Source organism: Schistosoma haematobium, chromosome 2, assembly GCF_000699445.3.
Source record: "Schistosoma haematobium chromosome 2, whole genome shotgun sequence".
Lineage (NCBI taxonomy): Eukaryota > Metazoa > Platyhelminthes > Trematoda > Strigeidida > Schistosomatidae > Schistosoma > Schistosoma haematobium.
The window spans coordinates 18,622,187-18,644,756 of NC_067197.1; the positions used below are offsets into that span (position 1 = coordinate 18,622,187).

Below are 22,570 nucleotides of genomic sequence, written 5' to 3' on the forward strand. Positions count from 1 at the left end.
TGTTGAATAACGGACCAAAATAAAGACAAAATAGTAAAAATTCATATAAGTATTACGAATAAATAGTGGTTGATGCAAAAAACAGTTTGAAACAGAAATAAAGTAGACAATAAAAGTAATCATATTTGTTCAGTAAACAGTTTTCTCTGGAATAAAAGATACACTGAAAATTTATTAATCCCTTGAAAACGGCATGGAACTGAACGTGGTAATTCTAAACCTAAGATAATTAATAAAACTCCCATACCTACCAAATGGTTTATACTCACCACCAAAATAATTGATAACATAAAGTTTAAATTTAAACATATTAAGAAGACTTATTCACTAAGAAAAAGTGGAAAATCTACGGGATAACATTTGTTCCTAAATACATCACCGTAGACTATTTACCGCCTTTTTAACCTATCATTTGCTTCTTTTATTTATTGTCCATAAAATTACTATTTATTATGTACATTAGAAAACCATTTAATTAGGTCAAATATTTGATATGAAAATGAATATTACTTTCATACTAGAAGATTGATAAGAAAATATCATAATAAATTCACATAGTATTGTTTACTTGAATCTTCCTTTTAATGTTTAAGACTGCAATTTATCAGTCTCATGTTGGCATATGTGCATTCTGTGCGGATTATTTCGATATTGCCTTAAGTCACAAACACTATAAGCAAAGATCGATAGTGGCTAGCAGTGGAATACAGGACACGTGTTTCGTCCTATTTAGGATTCGTCAGCTGGATTTATCTGCATCGCAGTGTTGATGTTCACTCTGGGACTAGAACCCAGTATCGTTCACTTCAAACACCATCGCGTTATCCACCTAGTTACTGAATCCTGATAGCCACTTGCTTGTTCAATGGGATGATGTCTAAATTCACTTGGTATTGCTTTGCTTGTATCTTCCCACTGATGTTTAGGACTGCAAGTGATCAGTCACTTATTGGCATATTTGCGGTACTGGATTCGAGTCTCATAGTGAACGTCAACTCTGAGATACAGGTACACCAAGCTGACGACTCCCAGGTGGGGTGAAACATGCGTCCTGGATTCCACTGCTAGCCACTAATCATCTTTGCTTATAAATATCATAATAGTTTGAATACTTAGGAGGTTGTTATATCCGAGTGGAGATTAAATTACAGGTAACTTCCGAGGACTATTCATGGACTAATATTCTTATTGTATAACTACTCAACAATTACACTATGTATATTTATATCCCTCTTATGACAAGCTTTATTTTGGCCTATAATTTATTATTGTACGATTTACGGTTCTTAAGTTATGTTCAGTTTATTAACTACTGCCTCCCACATTCACAGCCACATTTTGGGCTTATTTGTGTACAAATATTATTTCCTATTTTATGGTACGTTGCGGTCTGTGTGATTGATATATAAACTAAGTATGCTTGAAATAAACGATCTGCTCTGATTCTGGTCTGATCTGCTCTGATTCGGAAGCTGGTATCTTGTTCTGGACTCAAGTGGAAGGGCTCGTAGGACATAGGACCAATAAGGACACTAAACTGCCCACACCGGTTGAACGTCATTGGTTGGCCTAGTGCGAAGATTCGTATAAGTCGTATTCGGATTGGTAGATAAGTCGTGTGATCGAAAAGTCAGACATCCAAGGTCATAACAATTGGCGACAGGGATTTTGGCAAAAACAAAATAATTGGGAGACGCAAGGTCATAACAATTGGCGACGGGGATTTTGGCAACAAAGAAATAATAATAATACAAGTGGTGACTCAGATTTTGGAAATAAATTAGCTGTATAATTGCCGGTGATTTTTGGAGCTAATATTATTGGCAAAAAAAAAAAATGTCGATTTCTTTCGAACAGTTGCGGTTAATATTACAGCACCAGCAGAAGATGTTTGCCTTGCAACAAGAGCTATTTATAACAGTTTTGGGCAGACTTTGCATTCAAGCAGAAAATAAGAAATCTATATATCATGCAGATAATGGTGCAGTAATGGACATTTCAGAAGCATATCCTGTGCAGGATTCAAATCCCTCTATACCAGAAGGGAAACGTAATATTGGTAACGTGTCCAGCTCAGAGCAAGAAAATATTGTGTTAAATGCACATGAAGTTGTGACAATACCAGATGATCAGAAGCCAGATCCTGTAGATGATGCCCAGAGTCCAGAATCAAATGAAACACTACTGGTACTGTCTAGCTGCGAAAATAAACGTCAGCTCGAACAAAATTGTGGTCCACGTGCTATTAGTCGAGAAAGCTATGGTGACTCGTATTCAGAAAATAACTGGAGCAACACGATGAACCAAATTGTACCAGATGTTACTCAAAATCATCGGAAGACAGAATTTTATATTGAGTCAACTTATCCCATTTCTAATGACAGTGTGCCAGATATTGATTCTCAGAATAATGCATATGATTTTGATGAAACTTCTTATAACAATGAGGGAAATATGTCAGCTGAGTCGAATGATGGCCAAAAATCTAATTTAATTCTGTTAGACGTTGACTTTCTTAATGACTCGTTATCTGCTAACGAGATTCATAATGAATTTGAAAATAATGAACTCAGATCAAAGGCCGTTCATCATCATCTAGTCATTTTTAGTGGCTTCTCCAGTCAATACGAGAAACATGGTTTAAATAAAGTCCTACTAGTTGTATTTTGGAGCCATAAGGACCCAACATTATTTCGAGGAGGAGGAGAATGTTGAGGAATTTAAAGTCACATATAATTCTTTTTTTTTTAATCAGAATCTAAAGTTGGAATTTTCAAAAAAAAAAAAGGGAGGTGTTATATCCGAGTGGAGATTAAATTACAGGTAACTTCCGAGGACTATTCATGGACTAATATTCTTATTGTATAACTACTCAACAATTACACTATGTATATTTATATCCCTCTTATGACAAGCTTTATTTTGGCCTATAATTTATTATTGTACGATTTACGGTTCTTAAGTTATGTTCAGTTTATTAACTACTGCCTCCCACATTCACAGCCACATTTTGGGCTTATTTGTGTACAAATATTATTTCCTATTTTATGGTACGTTGCGGTCTGTGTGATTGATATATAAACTAAGTATGCTTGAAATGAACGATCTGCTCTGATTCTGGTCTGATCTGCTCTGATTCGGAAGCTGGTATCTTGTTCTGGACTCAAGTGGAAGGGCTCGTAGGACATAGGACCAATAAGGACACTAAACTGCCCACACCGGTTGAACGTCATTGGTTGGCCTAGTGCGAAGATTCGTATAAGTCGTATTCGGATTGGTAGATAAGTCGTGTGATCGAAAAGTCAGACATCCAAGGTCATAACAATTGGCGACAGGGATTTTGGCAAAAACAAAATAATTGGGAGACGCAAGGTCATAACAGAGGTGCGAAGCGTTGACAATTCTGTATTTATGTGAACATCTAATAATAATTGATCACGGTTTCTTATGTCTATTTTGGCAAATTAGCTTGGATAACATACTCTGAATTTATTACTTTCACAATAAACAAATTAGTAAACCTCAGCGATTGCTTATCTCTCTTTCTCAGTAATAATTGGAATCTGTTACTCAAAAAATCCACTTAATCATTTAGTCTAATTGACTGTACTGTACTACATTCAGTATGATTTAGTTTCATCATCCAAATTCGAAGTTTTTTTGCTCCTTCCAAAACGAAAGAGAAGTTTAGATTGTTCAGATTTTGATCTTTTTAGCTTATTCTAATAAATTTGAGAGTACTTGTCTTCCAATTGATATTTATAAAAACATCCGTGAAACTGTAAAAACATTTGAATAATTAAGTTGTGGGTTATGAAGCACAGAAAATAAACCTTTATGTAATATGATCATTTTTTTCTAAACTTTAGTTATTTTATTAGGTGAAACTAATAGGTGTAAGCAAAATTATCATCAGATATATCAAGTTTCAATAAATTGTCGGTTTAAAATCGTTTGAAATACAAGAATAGAGAATTTATTGTATATTTTTACTCCATGTTAAGGATGAGGATTATCTTATTGTTGAAACCTTTATTTAATTCAATAATATTTATTGAAACAAGCCTTTCTGAAAGATAAATTTAATGAAAGAAATAAAAATAAACCATTGCATACTTTATATATGAATCATGATAATGTTCTAAATCTGAGACTGATCACTTGCAGTCCTAAACATCAGTGGGAAGATACAAGCAAAGCAATACCAAGTGAATTTAGACATCATCCCATTGAACAAGCAAGTGGCTATCAGGATTCAGTAACTAGGTGGATAACGCGATGGTGTTTGAAGTGAACGATACTGGGTTCTAGTCCCAGAGTGAACATCAACACTGCGATGCAGATAAATCCAGCTGACGAATCCTAAATAGGACGAAACACGTGTCCTGTATTCCACTGCTAGCCACTATCGATCTTTGCTTATAGTGTTTGTGACTTAAGGCAATATCGAAATAATCCGCACAGAATGCACATATGCCAACATGAGACTGATAAATTGCAGTCTTAAACATTAAAAGGAAGATTCAAGTAAAACAACACTAAGTGAATGTTCTAAATCTGTTTAAATAAATGGGTAGATCAAAAGTTCATATAAATATCCAAATGATACGACTAGGAATTACACTTTAAATCATTAGATAACGAAGAAACAAAACTTCTACTACTACTAGAATAGTTTAATCTATCTTGATAGCATTTTATAGTCAACGAAATAGAAAAGAATGAAAATTTCACCTTACAAAGCCATTTGAATTGTAGTGTTTAACTTTAAATTTCACTGCAAATCTGTAATTTTATCCATTGATTGTTCAGTCCCGATAGTCTAGGTAGCCTTGATTGATAATTTAATCATTTACTGTATAGATAATTGAAAATCACTTTCACATTATGTTTATTTTCGACTAGTATATATTACCTATAGTAGTGTTACAATCTATGGATTAAACAGTCCATTTGTTAAACTTTCAACGTCATATGAAATGAGATCATCAGAAAGAATCTCTAAAATTTGATACTGCTTGTAAATGAACTACAATAGTTTTATGATTCACAGTTGTTATTTAGTGGGGATTTGATAATATTATCTATTATCAAAAGGGGTTTGTGGAGATTTTAGAAATCTCACTGATCGTGGATGCGCACTGCTGAGGAGTCCCATACTAGGACGAAACGGCCGTCCAGTGCCTCCAGGTTTTCCATGGTGGTCTAGCTTTAGTTGACTCATAATTTCAACCTGTGAAATGATTAAAGGTTGTTGCAAACACCATAAATGTCGCTAAATGAATTTTTAATATCAATAAAAATTATTTTCTATATTGTTTGGATAAAAATATATTAATTTTGTGATAAATTGGGTTTATTGCAGTATAAGATGCTTCAAACAGCATAGAATTTATGTTTTATTCATCACATCAAGCGATAATTCATAAATTAATTTGATTAGAGTAAGAATATACAGTAAACGTTCTAGAAGACATCACTGATAAGTGTAAGTTTCGACCAAGACCTATAAGACCTACGTTAATTGTATTTACTTACACTAAATCCTATACAGGATGTCATATCGATATTGTATTAATTTATCAAACTGAATGTAAGAATCTGAAGATCTCGATGAGAACTGAAGGTTCTTCACTGACTAATAAACATATTCACAGAAATCAAAGATGTTAGTATAAATCTTTATTTACACATTTTATTACAGTGACATGTAAAATTTAAAAAAAAAACGGTTGATTAATTTCAAGTTGAAACATTCAAATTCATTGTTAAGCATAAATAAACAACTTCACATACAATTTGTATAAATACACATTACTTACTGTTTTCAGATTTTCATCCATTAAGAAAACAAACAACCGAAATTCACTATACTAGGACAGTTTTAGTGATGAGTTATTTTATCATACCTTAATATATTTATATACGTTTAACAAATGAATTATAGGTATTTATCCAAAGTAGCTAAGTCCATATTTATATAGTCTAATATTACAAATGGGAGGAGTTTGAAATTTAATCTGTAAATAGAAGGAAATAGGAGTCTATTTTGTTTACATCAGTATAAATTATTATTATTGAATTTTAATGAACATATTTTATGTTGATTATAAGTAGAATAAAAAAATAACTACTGAAATAAACATAACATTTACTACTTAAACTTCTATGGATTTCAGTAAACTAAAGTAATGATGAAAATTTCAATGATTTTTCTAAATAATTCTTGATAATAAGCAGAATTAAAAGTATTGAGTGTAATATAAAAGCCGGACACCATTAGCAACAACCTACTGTGGGAGAGAACAAACCAGATCCCAGCAGAGGAAGAAATCAGGAAGAAGAGCCGGAAGTGGATAGGACACACATTGAGGAAAGCACACAGCTGCGTCACAAGACAAGCCCTCACTTGGGATCCTCAAGGCCAAAGGAAAGGAAGAAGACCAAAGAACACATTACACCGGGAAATGGAGATAGACATAAGAAAAACGAACAAGAATTGGATGGAACTAGAAAAGAAGGCCCAGGACAGAGTGGGTTGGAGAATGCTGATCGGTGGCCTATGCTCCATTAGGAGTAACAGGAGTAAGTAAGTAAGCAAGTACGAACCAGTAATCCATAGATCTTAACGGTACGTACACTAGAAGTCACTAATGGACTAGAACTTAAGTTAGAAATAAGACAGTATATGTATTATAATGTGACAGCAATTAAGCGCTGAACGAATTGCAAACTATTCGTTTTTGATTGAAATTATGAATGGATTGATGTTAGACCACCATTGAAAGCCTAGAAGCACTGGACGGCCGTTTCGTCCTATTGTGGGACTCCTCAGCAGTGCGCATTCACGATCCCTCAAGCAGGATTAGAACCCGGGGCCTTCAGTCCCGCGCGCGAACGCTTAACCTACTGGACCGCTGAGCCGGCATCCAATGGTGTCAATGTCTAACCCCAATCAATCCACGAAGTTGCGCGACCATCTTCCATTGTACTGAGGTAGACACATATTTCTTCCCGATGCGGATTAGCTCAATGGCGGTCTAGCATCAATCGGTTCATGATCTCAAACAAAAACTTAACAATTTCCACAACCCCTAAACTGATGAAAACTAATCGTTGTTAGAAGCAAATATCAAATTTCAGATGATCTTTTGATGATACTGTTGTGGAGATAGGACGAATAAACCTATTTTGCAAATAGTTTTTGATAGCTTTTGCATATATTTTGTTTATTTCCACAATCTGTACATTTATCACCAAACGATTTTACTTGTTGTTTGAATATGTGACCTTGACAACGAACTTCCTTCCGTTTTGAATTACACATAGCACGGCACTGTTAACTGTTCATTAATAAATACACTCTTATACACACATGCCTCGTTCTATCATCCCTGTGGATATAATAACTAAACTACTGATTAACTATCAACTATATTTATAGACTGTTTATAAGGTTTTGAATTATTTGAATTATAGCACGAACTAAGAGTCCCAGAAATAACGCAATTGAATTAAGAAGTGAGACACAAGCACAAACGAATGTATTGTATTTGGAATTCGAAATCGAGCATTCAACAAGTACAAATATATCATTAGTCCATTCAAACGCCACATCCGCCACAGCTTAAATAGGAGTAAAAGTGTTTGTAATCGGTTTTACGTCTTCTTCTTAAGTTCAATCTGAGTCTGTCCGGCATTGTATTGGACAGAAACTTTGTAGTATCTAGAATGCGCTCATTAGTATTGGAATTAACAAACGAAATCGGAACAGACTCACCTGGAATAGTATACAATCAGCATGTCGGTTTTGTAGTGAAATCATTAATATCTAGAATTTGAACACTATCCTCCCCCACGAAATAATGTTGGTTCTTTATATCTCCAAGTCATGAATAATGTGGCTTCGTTTAAAACATATTTCTCACATTGATTGGAGTATACATTGGAAGTGAATTTGTGATAAGGATTAACAGCAATTGATGTGAAATAATCTGAATTGTAATCAGAATGGAGCTTATTTAATACTCGTGCTTCGCATTGAACAAGCTTTCCACAAGAAGCAAATGAATTGTGGGGACAAATAATATTTGGTATGACATCAAGACTTGACTCTTCTGGAATAGTTTCCTCGAATTCATTAAGAATGTCATTGCAGATTAAAGGATCGTTAGAAAAATCAGCATCTATCAAAACTATATCAGGTTTTCTATCATAATTATGTTCACTCAACGTATTTTCTTCAGATTTGTAAGAAATTTCATCAGAAATATATGAATCATTAGGAAAAGCCATATTTGGTACGATAACATGAGAAATCTGATAAATCGATTGGTTAGAAACTGTTGTCTCACAAGAATTCTGAATTTCATTTAACTCTGAACTACTTTGTGACTCTACATCGTCTATTGCAATCGTTGATAAAGATAAATCATCATTATAAATACTCGACTCAGTAGAATCAGAATTACAAGTCTTAATATTAGTTGCAATAAGATGAACATCAGTATTACAGACTGAATGAATATGTCTAATGTCACCACATTTAAAGCACTTAGAATTACGAAATTTACATGGATTAAACGAGTGGAACTTGCCACAGGACAAACACTGACTAAACTTGTGCCCATCTTCGTGAAATGCATTGCAACTCCTCAATGAATTGTCTGCATAATCTTGAGTATGAACTGGGTTGGGATGACGTAACGTTGTGGAAATTTTTATATCCTCATGAATCATTTTACGAAATCTTCCTCCTTTACGACATTCGAAATTTGTATACTGAACATAGTCTAGCAGCAGTTCCTTGAGTGTTGTATAAGGAAGCGAGATAGGCTTTTCTGCATAGCCAGAGTTCTTAATAAGCTGTATGCTTCTTTTCCAATGAATGTGAGGAAGTGTGTCACAATATTAACATCCTGATCATCTTCCTTGGTCATAGCCCAGATTTCGAACCTTTCAAAGTAATCTTCAAAAGCTTCCGAAGTTGAATGAATATCTAACTTTTCCATAGCAGGCTCCATCGCGACGCCAGTATAATGTTTTGAATTATTTGAATTATAGCACGAACTAAGAGTCCCAGAAATAGCGCAATTGAATTAAGAAGTGAGACACAAGCACAAACGAATGTATTGTATTTGGAATTCGAAATCGAGCATTCAACAAGTACAAATGTATAATTAGTCCATTCAAACGCCACACTGTTGTGACATTCTTATTGCATTCTACGTCGAGAAAACTAGCTGGAGCCATCTTTACCTTATTGAAATTATTAATTGTATATAATTGGTACTAAGCACAACGGAACAGGCAACAGCCAGGTGATTTAAGTAACGTCCCTGAACTTTTGTTTTGCGTTATTAATTTATAAGTTGTTTATTGTGATATTAAATTTTGGACGTAATAACTTTACTGCTATTCCTTTTTGGTTAATATACTGTTTGGTCCACCACATTGTTTGTTTGTTTTTTTCAAATACAAAAGCTGTGTGTTTTTATGGTTTTTTATTGTGTATTTAGGTGTTTAGTTTTTAATGAAAGAGGAAGAAAGTATTTGTAAAATCTCAGCGAATGAATTTGAAGTAAATTCAACGTTTCGCCTGGCGATCTGGTTCAAGCTTTTTCAAGGAAATATAATCGAACATGAAAATTATTGAATATAAATAGGTATATGGTTCTCTGGTTTGCTGTATACTGAATAAGTCATCCAATCAACGTGAACAATGTTTAAAGTAGGTATTTACATTAGTGTGTAAGAGACATGTTGTGTGAAACGAAAAGTGGCAAGATAACAGACTGTGTGTATACGTAAATGAGAAGAAGATATTTCATTCACTATATATTGTCTTCGGTCGGTGAATATTAAGAAAACATATCATTTTATATATGATATGAATCAAAAATGTCACAGCATGCATAAAATGAAAATAAATAAAGATAAAAGAATTAATTCAATGAGGAAAAATGTATATGTAATTGAAAGTTTGTGTTATTTTAATGTTCCAGTCAGTTGTTTAACATATTCAGATAAGATAACTGATTTGAACCGTTGAATGTAATATCTGTTAATTAGTTAATACGATATAGATATAGTGGAATAAGGAATTCAGGTTTAATTATTAATTATTAGTCGCCTATCATTATTTTGGTACTGATATATTTCGTCCGCCACAGATACGTATTCAGGTTCGTGCACGTTTGATTGCTGACGTTAACAATGAAGAACTCAAGCAAAAGTTAACTTTGATGTAAATAGCCACAGACTTTCTCATCAATTAAATGACGTTTGGTGGAAAGCACAACTGGATATACTGGCTTTTAAACTACATTACTGTCATCATTGTTTAAGGGAGCCATAGAAAATTATGTTTCAGCTGTTCCGACTTAAGGCGCACAAAATTATTTTTCAGCTGGGGATTGGTTCAGTACTGAATCGTGTTATGCTAACTATGATATACATCCCAAAAACTGTTGCAGAGTTTGTAACGACAATTTACACAACCACGTTATAGTTGGATATATACTTGTGCAACATAATTATAACGATTATTCAGACAGACACCATGTGTTTTAGTTGTCCTGGTTTGCAGTAGAAGCAATATTTATGTATATGTAGTGGGATTGGGCCCTAACCACACAATCATCAAAGCTGAACACGAAACGCTTGGGAAAACAGATGTTCACTATTTAACGCGGAGAAAAACCCAACGATGGAGAAGGCGGGAAGAATGAATTGAGTGAACTCGAGTTGATCGGATGGCATGGCTTGGCCTCGCAGTCGTGGTCCTTGTCGAATGTTACCTTATATCTTATACTCATATTGTTCTATCTCCTGTCTGAATGTGTTCTCCATCATATCTTGGTAATTGTTACCATACGATGAGTCAGCAATGATCGATAAATTCTCACTGATGATCGATTATGTACTGTCAGACAAGAAACTTCCATCTAAATTTTAAGAAACGGGTGTGAGAAACGATGTCTGTTCGTTATCTCTGCCTACACTTCAACAGATTGTAGAACAAATGCAACGAAGGATGAGTTTTGCCACCAGTTAAATGGTTTTCTAAAGAAAATGTATTCCAGATATATTGTAGTACTAGCCGGAGACTTTATCGTGCAGGTCAGGAGTCTGAGCACAAAACAGAGTTGTTCCGATGGGGTATGGTTGGTCTTGTTGATCGCAGGTCAGGCCGTCTAATGCAACTTTGCACAGACTTAAACCTGTTTCTGGCTGGCACTTACTACTGGCATCTGACGTCCTCCTTTTGCATCCCTAAACTGGATCAAAATTGTTCACATCACGATCAGCTACAGCTGGCGTGGATATATACGAGACTGCCGCTCCTTTTGGAGTACTTACCAGGACTCTGATCATGGCCTTGTTTGCGCGAATCTTATCTTACTTTTTAGTGGCCAACGAGCTCACCGTCATAAACGAGTTGATGTAAACTAATCGGTTTCGGCTTTTGTTGCAACTGAATACCAAAGCAAACTAGGTACAAGGCTAGCTACCATCCCACCGAAAATTACATATGAGCATTGCCTGCAGTTGCGTGACGCCTTAAAAATGGAGAGTAAAGTCGAATGTGGCTTGGCGAAATGTCTTGCTTGTAAATACTGGGTTTCTGCAGGCACTAACAGTGTGGGAAGCTCTTCCAACTGGCAGCAAGGAGTGTGGTGTGAGTGAAATAGTATTTCAAGCTGAAGCACCACAAAGCACTAAGCCTGGAGGGCTCACCTCCAACTATTTTAAAGACGGTAATGACCTTCTGATTAGGAAAATGGCTTAGTTATTTGCAGAGGTCTGGTAGTCAGGTAGTGTCATAACATCGTGGAATGAGCCGATAGTTGTCTTTATTCTTAGAAAAGGTTCATGTTACTTACGCAATAACCATCTAGGAACAACCCTGTTTTTGGTTGCGTCCAAATTGTTTTCTTCAGTCTTGTTTCGCAGATTGTCAAAGTTTCATGAGGAGGAGGCTGGTTTACTTTTTGGTCGAGGATGTGTTGATCATATCTTCACTCTCTGCTGAATGTTGCGACACTTACAGACTTATCACAGACCGACATTCGCAGTGTTTCTTGACATTTGGGGCGCCTTCGACTCGTTAGACATGACTGTTCTCTGGGATCGTCAACTGAAGGATGGTTGCCTGAGAACCTTATTAACATCTTGAGAGCCCAGTATAAGAGCACCTCAGGTAGAGTGAGGGCGTACAACCGTTACTCTTCATTGTTTCATTCAAAAAGTAGGGTTAATCTGGGTCGCCTATTTCCACCATTGCTCTTGTACTCTGCCATCAGTGACGTGCTGGAAATAGCTCTGATGGATGTAGGTAATAGTGGTGTAGATCTTTTGCCTGGAGAAAGACTTTTGGTATTGTTTTGCTGTGTGATGATACACAAGATATGCGACCTGCACTTATCCAGTTGGCAATCAGTGTCCGAAGGTTTGGCATATGCTTTATACCATTCAAGTGCAAAAAACTTTTACAAAACTGACGGAACCCTGAACTTGAACTCTTGAAAGTGAGCAAATGAAAATAGCTGTATAAGTGCTGGTGGTTGTGTAAGCAATGGGATCAATTCACACATAGTGAAAGCCAGAGCGGTTTACGCCAATCTTCGCCATCTTTCGCGCCTTCGTGGTGTTACTCTGGCTGTAAAAGGTTGGATCTGCAACATATAGGTGAGGGCAGTTTCGCTCTGTGCCTGTGAATCCTGGCCTCACCGAGTAGAGGATGTTAAACAACTCTCCATGTTCGATCATTGTTGTCTCCGAAGGTTTACTGACATCCGGTGGCAACACCATGTTAGTAATGTAGAGGTTCCGTATCGTCTGTTCGGGAGCAGTGACGATAATTTAATCCGCGTCAATATCTTGAAACGCCGAGTTCGATGGCATGGACATGTCTTTGAGGCTGCACTTCGCCAATCAATCACCTTGATAATCGTTATTATATAAACTGCAACGGTGTTTGATATCAGAAGGCGATAAGAAGCAGCAACCACAGTTTGTTAACAGATAGCACAGATAACAAAGTTAGAATTTTATCGAGCGAATTGGGGCAAAGAGGCGAATTGGTGTATGCCAGCAAATACAGATGCAAATTTGTAGTCGAATTGGATAAGTTACAGCTAGGTAAGGCAAAGGCAATTCTAACAACTAGGTAGTGTTAAAATAATGAGTTATCTAAAATATGTTGCTTGAAAACAACACATATAGTAGAATATTGTCCCATGAAGCTATTAAAAGTCGCTGATAAGCTTCTGGGATCAACGATTGTATTGTAAAATATAAAACTGGTTAAGCTGAGATAATTGTTGAGTGTTAAGAAGTACCATAGAGACGTTTGGTGTATATGATTAATTCGTAGGTCGATATTAGTGTACTTATCACGTTGTGTTCCTTTAGTCGTGTTCACCAATGTAAGATTGAGATCCAAGTGAATGTTAGTGGAATGACAATCCTCACTTAAAATCTTGGACAAGAGATGATGCCATGATTCAATCTACCAGAGTTTATGTGGAAATCACATCTATATTATCAGTATTATTATTTACAAACAGCTTTTCGGTACTCAAGTGAAGTGAACAAACAATTTGTGTTTCTTCAGAAATTCAGTTATACACAAGTTCATGCCGACTCGTCCTATCGTGACAGTCAGAGTCCGTAGCTATTGAATTCGGAGAACACATTTTTGAAACGGACAGAGTGAGATATTCAAAGTCACACATGAAGCTAAATAGCATGGCCACACCTGCATAATTGAACCATGCCGTTCAGTTTCCATCCTTTCGAATTCACTACATTTGCCTTTCTTCTTATCCTCAGTGTTTAATGTAGGTCTTCCCAGTTATGGTAATTTCGGATCCAAAGATCGTGTGATTAAGAACCAATACCATTGTTCTAATCTCCCACTAAAATTAGCGTGACGTTAGCTTGATACGGAACCAAATATGATTATAACGCACCAGGGGTTACCAGCTGAATAATAAGAATCTTTCAGGTATTGACAAGGTGTATGACAGATTAACATCACGGAAAGTGTTTTGTTTTATTCCCAGTAGTTGCAAAGTGAAAATATACGCAGGAAATATTCAAGAATTGTACAAATCGGAACGGCGATAATGTAGAATTTTTCACTGGTAAGATACTCTAACAAATTACATCAAAATGTATAACAGTAACCGGTGGTCAAGTGCTCAACATAGGAACAGTGTAAGTATTTGGTGCTAAGATCATTACTAATCAAGTGAAAAAATCAACAAGGTAAAAAACTTTAATAGCACTATCTTTAATTTAAAGTTGATAGTCAGTTGGTGTTCATCCTGGCATACTGTCTGTATGTGTTGATTTCCAATTACGTCTGTATTAGTAGACTAACTAAGAAAATAGAATTGTGATCGTGAAGAGAAAGAGATCCCAACTGGCGTTCCAGTTAATTTTTTAGCTTCATTATAGTTCATCTGTTTTCGGAGAGATTTTCTCGTCTTTGTTATTGCTTAACCGTGATAAGTTTCAACTCCACTGCTGTCGTCAGAAATTCTTTCAATGTGTGACAGTAATCAAAGTTATGATTAGTTGAGTACATCTGCGAAGGATGTGTTCAAGACGTAAAGTTCCGATGTGGAATAAACCAATTATTCACGATTTTACCTGCAGATTGGTAAGGTATACTTGACAGCTGCAAGTGTCAAGTCCTGTATAAGATGGGAGTCAACTTATTTTAGCTTGAGTGACTATGAGTTGTTGAAATCGGTAGTTCTTATGAGTTAGACTTATAGGTGTCATGGTACTGAACTATATTTTCAGCCGAATAATATTTTAAAGGACATTATACAGCGAGTGCTGTTTGTGTGATTATGAGGGAGAGCATAAGCTGTAATCAAGGCAAGTATAGCTTCCAGCTCCTGTTTACGATAATAGCATGGACATTTTTCAGTGTTAAGATAAATCCAATGGCAGCGTTTTCAGTTTCTAGGAGACTTGGTCGACCGTTTACACTGATGATTTTCACGAGCGAGTGTGTCGCTAGACCTCTATTTAGACTGACAAGTTCCCAGGATGTTTATTAGATGAGCAACCGATAGAAAAACATACAGAAATCGTCTGTTAGATAACGATAACCACCAGAAAACAGTATTTTTCATTGAAAATTGTCATACAACTTATCGACTGTGCTAGCATTATTCATTTCATCAAATTTTTCACTCATATAACATAATTGTTATGTCTTGACATTGTTCTATGACGATATCCACAAACCATTATTTTATAACTAGTTATGGTATTGAAAGGGTATTAGCTAGTGCAAGAAAGATGTCGTTTAAGATGCTAATACTTTATACATGTCAAAATAAGTCAAATTTTAAGTGCTCAGAAGTGTTAGACGTTTAAAGTGGTTTGTGCAACATTAAGAAATGTGTATTGTCAGGTTACGGTACAAACCATGACGTAGAACTATTCTTTAACTCCTTACCAGCCGTACATGTGGACTCCAGAGTTTCTATTTTGAGTACTTGTATAACAGACAAATATACTACAGTTAAGTTATTACATTATAACATATAATATGTAGTAATATATTTCCACCAGTGCAGTACGATATATTAATGCGATGACTTTGTTTTCGCCCATGGTTTTAACTATGCGAAACGTCTTGCTAGATTAATAATGTCACGGACGAGCTGGAACGTGAATACATAGCGAGACAAAGACCTCGCGGGTCTAGTGGAAAACGTTAGGGGCGGTTAAAATTATAGTCGAATTCGAGGGATATTAAGATATTATGATATAACGCGTACGTAATCTATGTTAACGTGTAAGTTATAATAGGATACGATAATTGAAAAAGACTGGAAACAAAATAAAAAATTCGAGGCACGAGTTGGGGAACCGTAGTCAGGAACATGACGAGGATAATATGGAACTTCGAAAAAGGTTGCTGTTGATTTACTACAAATAGAGTCCGGAAAAGTACGTGGAAATCAGGAAGACACTGATCGAACAACGATCTCAAGGGATGGTTCATGGTTTAAAACAAAATAAAATAATCAGTGAAGGAACAAGGTGAATGATTAGATCTGGATAACTATTTAGTGCTTGTTTACGTTGACTGCCAGCCTCTGTGTGTTTACGTTGAGTAAGCGACGTATTTACTAGTGGTTGGTGTTTGAACAAACCCGTTCCACTGAAGCATGTAAATGTCACTAAAAGTACTTAATGAACCATAATACTTATTCATGACTATAGTTGACCAGCTATTAGTATCGATCGGACTAGTAAACCGACTATTCAAACAATAAAATAATACTCGTGAGCATCAATGCACAGACCAGTAGAATAAAAAAGTTGAAAATCAATCGATGAAGTTTTGAGTGGATAAGGGGGCTGGTAAAGGGTCAGATTTATTTGGTCGATCTCACCAACGCATGATTAGGGTCTTGATATGTATTAGTACACTTGTCAGCCTTCAAAGCTTAGGCAAAGTAAGGTAACTGCATTTAATGTTTTCAGTGATCGCCAAACTTCTGGAGGTATTTTTAAGAGGCGTCGAATTATTCATCAGTGTTAGTTTTACTATTTTCATTTTCAAGTATACCGTCTAAGAGTCTGACACACTTGCTGATCTTTAAAATGGAATCTGAAAAGCAATAATACTCAATAGCTATTTCATAGGTAAAACTAACTTAGTATGCAGAACATTAACACTGCATATCTGCTTTCGATCTCGGAACGAAAATTACTTTTATCATACCTGTTAGACAAATATTGAGGATTGCACCTTTTGTTTGATTCGCCCAAATACAGCATACTTGACCTTAGACATGAGGTCTGAATTCCAGTCTACTCACGTTAATTGATGTCTGAATCTAGAGTTCAGGTTATTAGCCCCGTTAAAAGCTTTTTAGCTGGTGGGTTCGGTGGAGCATGTTGCATTGCAATTGGTCACCCTTTCGACACAATAAAGGTTTGCTTTACTGATTGTAATTGAGAGTCTGTCTTCTCCATAGTTCTAATTTGATATACACATTAATTTTGCTGTCCCCATGTCAGCTAAAATTATTACAGATATAGCATTTCTATCTTTCTAAAAACAGATGTATGGCTCGTAGTACATTTGTATCAGTCCTATTATTCTTTATTTAGTAGTCAGATATAGGTATTATTTGAAAAGTATATCTAATACTCAGATTACTAAATATTTATTTCCACCTCACTCCTGCAAACGCATTTTTTTCACAGCTTGTGATTGTCGTGGTTTCATTTCTATACCTGTTTTACCTACCATAGTTCTTGTTAATCATATATCTTATCACTTCTCAGTACTCAGGTAACCATTACTTTCGCGTTCGATGGTCTGTGGTATATTTTTATGTGAAGCATTCCTAGGTAGTGCTCATTGATTTCAACTTTCCTAAATCATAATGATACCACAGTAGTTGTTTGATTCATTTACACTATCGCTTTACAGTCTATTAAATTTACTCGTCGCAGCGTAAAAATTCGTATTTTTAGAATACCAGTATATTTGTTAAAGATATCGTACATACAAGAGGAATTCTTATGCTTAGTATAGTTCTAAAAAGATGCTTACAATATGAATAGATTTTTAGTCGTTCCAGTTGCGTTCTTTATAAGATTGTCCTATGAAATCTAGATTATAAGCTCTGAGGTGATTCGTTATTTCAGAGGCTTTGACATCAAGCCTAGACCGTTCAAAAGTCTTCTCTTAAACGTATAAACCTTTTTACGTTAAAATATCCAAATTACTGACAATTAACCGGGTCGCGTAACCTGAGTATTCTGTCTAGCTGATGGTGTTCTGTTATTTGATTTCATATTGTTTCCTATATTTCGCTAACTTTCCACCACCTGTTTTCCGGCGGTTTTTTAATTCTGGCGAGCAAACCTATTTAAAATATGGTTTTTTGCATAGGAATTCATGATTAGTAGAAATCTTATAGATGCTATTCTGCCTGTAAGTTATCAAGTTGTTTTCTTAGGTTCGACTTCAAACAATGCCTCACGTAACATCAGGAACAGCGCCTATGTATTATGGGACTTTTGACTGTGTCAAGAAAACTGTAGCGGCTGATGGTATCTTTGGACTTTATAAGGGGATGGGGGCACCCATAGCCGGAGTGGCTCCTGTATTCGCCATTTGCTTTTTTGGGTACAATTTAGGTAAGCAGCTTTTTGCCAAGGATCCAATGGATTTAAGGTACATACGATTTTTCACGTTATTACATTATTGTAGGAAACATGAAATTTTGTTTGCGGGAATGTTCTCTGGCATTTTTTCAACTGCAATCTTGGCTCCAGGAGAGCGTATAAAATGCCTATTGCAAGTAAGACTTTGGTATAACTGTGTTATCCCAGCTATTTGTGTTTATTTAAGACTTCACAGCATCCTGTGCACGTAGTCACGTATACTAAATATAATTTCACACAAACGATAAAGCCGGATTTCTGTTACTGTTTATTTTTTCACCCTCAAAAGTGGTTGAATAAATTACCGTATGAAATAGGGCTCTGGTTGACTATCATGTTCAAATAGTTTTTGGGCGACACATTTTAGATGCTACGTAAAATGTGTTAGGGGAGCTCGTTCTATTTTCGAAAAACTCCTTGCATACAGAACTATGTAGTCTGAGTTGCTTCCTCATTTCCTGGTAGAGCTCCACATTCCTAGTTGCATCTTTCAATTTTGAAAAGGATGGTTTGTAAAATGTTAAGTTAAAATTTAACTACACAGCCTTTTGTTAACCATCAGTTAGGGTTTGTAAAAATGGATGAAAGTTAAAAAAAATATTCTAGTTCTGGGGCTATGAAATACGCATTACAATGCGTATCACCTAGCTCTACACTGATAATAGCCCATAAATCAGAAATCCCTTTGTCAGTTTATACCTTTGTGTTTCTCATCTATTCCTAAAGATTGCCTGTTTAGTGGTCTAAATGCACGACCAAAATAAGTTTGGACTACCAAAATCAAAAAGTACTCAAAAATAGTTTGGTTAACAACAATTTTCAGTGTTTTGGTTGCCTTTGAATATGCTATTTACTTGGGTACATATTCTTACATTTGAGTATCTTCTGGCCAATAAAACCCTAACTCGGTAAGGCGAAGAAATTACATAGGTCCGTAATGTCATTAGTTGCTCGTCTGCTAAGTATGAGATCTTTTTTTGCCAATGTAACCCCTTTTTTCTGTTCCGAGGTAGTTAGTTATTCAAATACTTAAAATCTGTAGCTGTGTATTTACTAGTTCTCCTGATGATTACTTTATCTCAGTAGATTTTAAATTACGGTATCTTTTTAGACTCGAAAAGTTACTCTGGGGAGTTATTTCATATTATTTTGAATAATTTCTAGGTTCAGTCGAATGCAATTGGACCTTTGAAGTATAGTGGACCGGTTGATGTTCTTCGTCAGTTGTATCGCGAAGGTGGGATTCGAAGCATTTTCAAGGGAACAGCTGCAACACTTCTGCGAGGTATGGTCACTTAACTGTATATTCCTATGGTCCCCCAATAAAATCAGAGTTAAAATTTCCCTAGAATATAGAAAGCAAGCTGTCATAAGTTATGTCCCGTGACCGTAAATATTACATATATATCGGCAGTGGCCAGTCTTGATAACCATAACTCATTTTTGGTTTTAATATTTTAATCGTTTAAAGATCCCCGTCATATTAAAAGACTAGTATTTGAACGAAGAATATTCTTTTCGATGAATTCTCTTCAGGTTCTACAATTAATATTTTCCACATTAGGTAAAGTGTATTTTAAAATATTGAAAATAACAAGTTTTGCACCCTTCTATTGTGCACTAAACCTCTGGTTCAGTCAGTCAGCTACAACATAGGACCAGGCACATATATGCATCGGTCCAAGTTGCCATACCTCGTTAACACAACAAGATGGACACCGGATTCATAAAAGTAGTTAATTCAGAGGTGGTAATATATAAAAGAAAGATTGCAGTAAAGATGTAGTACAGGAAGAAAGAATTAGTTCGTAGAAAGAAAGATATGAAGCGATTTTAATCTCTTAGTTTAAGGGAAGACAGAGAGTGTATGCACCTACGCCACTGTGATCAATTCTGAGCCATGTCACCCAGAGTCTCCAACCATTGGTTACGATAGTCACGCGGACCCCAACCAAGTAGTTTGCACCTACCAACCTCTGGTTAATTAATAAGATTTAATGAATTTACAAAACCTTACAACTCTATATTGAAATCACTTGGTCTTCGATCAGTCTTTATGTTTCGGTTATTTTCATTATTTAGAGCACTTCTATTTGTTACTTTATTTTTCGAAGTTATCTTCGTTATTATCTATGTGGTTTGTAATTCCATCTATGATAAAGCACATTGCAACCTGTTCATTAATAGTTATTCATCATTGATGACTTAGATGAATATTGACATAAGTCACTTATCAGTAACCGATCATTGTTTAAATTTCTTATATTTGACAAAAAACGGATAATAAATTTTTCATTGGTATCCTTGTAATAATTAATTTACTGTAAAAGTTTACAAGTTCGTCTACCTTTGCGTAAATTATTTAGTCAACAAAATCAAAAACTTTGTTTATATTTATACAAGTTTTTATGAAATGAAGTCAACTTTTTAAATTAGTTTAGACATACTGTGCCATTTTTTCGATTAACGTACATTAAATTTTTTTAAAAAAAAATAAAAAAATCAATTTATTACAAATATATGTAAAAAATCAGGGGCTGGCACTTATAAATAGGTAATACGCTATTCATTTGTACTCTCATGAATGTTACATTAATGTATTTTGGATATCAGTAACGAATCGAATGTGATATTTTTTACATTAATCTTTCTGATGTTTGCTTTCTCAGTCGAGTTGATATTTGGTTAAAAATAAATATATCAGATTAAAATCATAGTCAGTTACTTCCCATATAACCGTACAAGACATTTCTACGGGTTGCTTGATCATATTTACTTTAATTATCATGCTGACTAATTAAAATAACTATTATTCATTTTACACTTTTGTTAGATGTCCCTGCATCTGGAGTGTATTTTCTGAGTTATGAATTAATGAAAGATGCATTAAGGAATCCACACTCAAAGTGAGTGCTTTTGATGTAGATTAGAATTTTTAAAATTTGTAAGTTCATATCGGATGTGATTTTTGGTGTAAAAATATGTCCTTAAAATGTTCATCTTAGTATTTGTGTGTTCATTCGATTATATGTTACTAACTAACTTTTTACTGAACTTTAACTTAGTTCATGAAGTAAATTTCTAATTACTGTGTTACAACTTAGTGTTACGTAAGTTTTATTTCACTCTTATGTATAACAAAAAATTCTCATCATGATGAGTCAAAAAGGGTGGCACAAAAAATCATCCTATCAAAACCAGAATCAAGATAATGGAGTATATCCAAGTAAAAACACTTAAAATATATATCATTCTTCCCAAAAGTAAATACAGTGTGGTCTAATGGCTTCTTGGATTTTGACGTACCAAGCTGTTGATTTTGCACTATTTTTATAAATACCTCAGTCAGGATAGTATTCCAGCTCTCACACAAATCGAATGATTTGTGTGGTGCATATGTATTTGGTGCCTCCTTGTGCCAATATTTATGTGTATAAATAAATATGACTAACTAATAAGTCATCATGTGTTAAATAGAATCCAACGAAAATATGCGTTGTATTGTGTCACAAATTAACTGCTCAAGATTTTCTAGGCTACTTAAACAGACTCCTTATCCGTCCACTGGATTTAAGCTGGAGGTTCATTTCCACTGTCACTTTCTTGAAAATGCTGTCATTTTCTGGGGAAGACTATGAATTCACAGGTTTATGAGAGCATTTCGTGTAAGATTGGACTTTCTCTGCTTTCCGTCGTAGATGTTTTGGGGATTACATATCCACTTTGATATCATTTTCGAAAAAGACAAATTAGTTTTTCATTATATTCTACCTGTAACTTTGTCAAACAATTCTGTAAGTTCAGTAGGTTGGGTTACTGATAAGGAGGCTGATTTTAGGTGCATTGTAATGGACTTTGTTAAAATAAATACAAAAAATACCGGTCGATAAACGATGTGCAATTATACAAGACACAAATGAATTGATATCAAAGGTCAGTTCAACTAGGTAGTGAAGTAGGTCTTTCTTCTAGTAAAGTGACTTGGACTTCACCTGCGATCGAGTGATTATTCACTATGCGGGATAGTGTGTCTGCATAATCAAACTTTTCAGTAATCAGTACTATTTATTAAAAATACCCATAAAATTATTACTCAGAACTGCAGTCGATTTTCAAAGTATGGAGATTTTATTGATTTAAAACCAAAAGCGGCTAACAAGGTTTTATAACCGTTTAATAAACTCTGCCATATTTCATACTGTGACGACTTTTGCTCGCTCGTTTCGCGATCTCCCCACAGCGTTTCTCCGCAGGAGTCAGTGTTCTGGAAGTATGTGTTAACTTTTTTGGTCCTCTGAAATTTTGTGCAAGATACTGTATTGGGAGAGGTTCAAATTCATAGAGCGTCTTT

General features: G+C 35.1%; 1 protein-coding gene across 1 annotated transcript in view; it reads left to right on the top strand.

The window, feature by feature from the left end:
- Positions 1-16,867: 16,867 nt before the first annotated feature.
- The window catches only part of TTC18 (Cilia- and flagella-associated protein 70), a gene marked incomplete at both ends in the record, with an annotated part of 48,187 nt that continues 42,484 nt past the window's right edge, over positions 16,868-22,570 (top strand). The window contains 4 exons of the mRNA XM_035732281.2: positions 16,868-16,975; positions 18,012-18,356; positions 19,384-19,504; positions 21,053-21,125. Coding sequence (XP_035588200.2) covers positions 16,868-16,975; positions 18,012-18,356; positions 19,384-19,504; positions 21,053-21,125 — 647 coding nt within the window. The remainder of the gene's footprint in view (positions 16,976-18,011; positions 18,357-19,383; positions 19,505-21,052; positions 21,126-22,570) is intronic.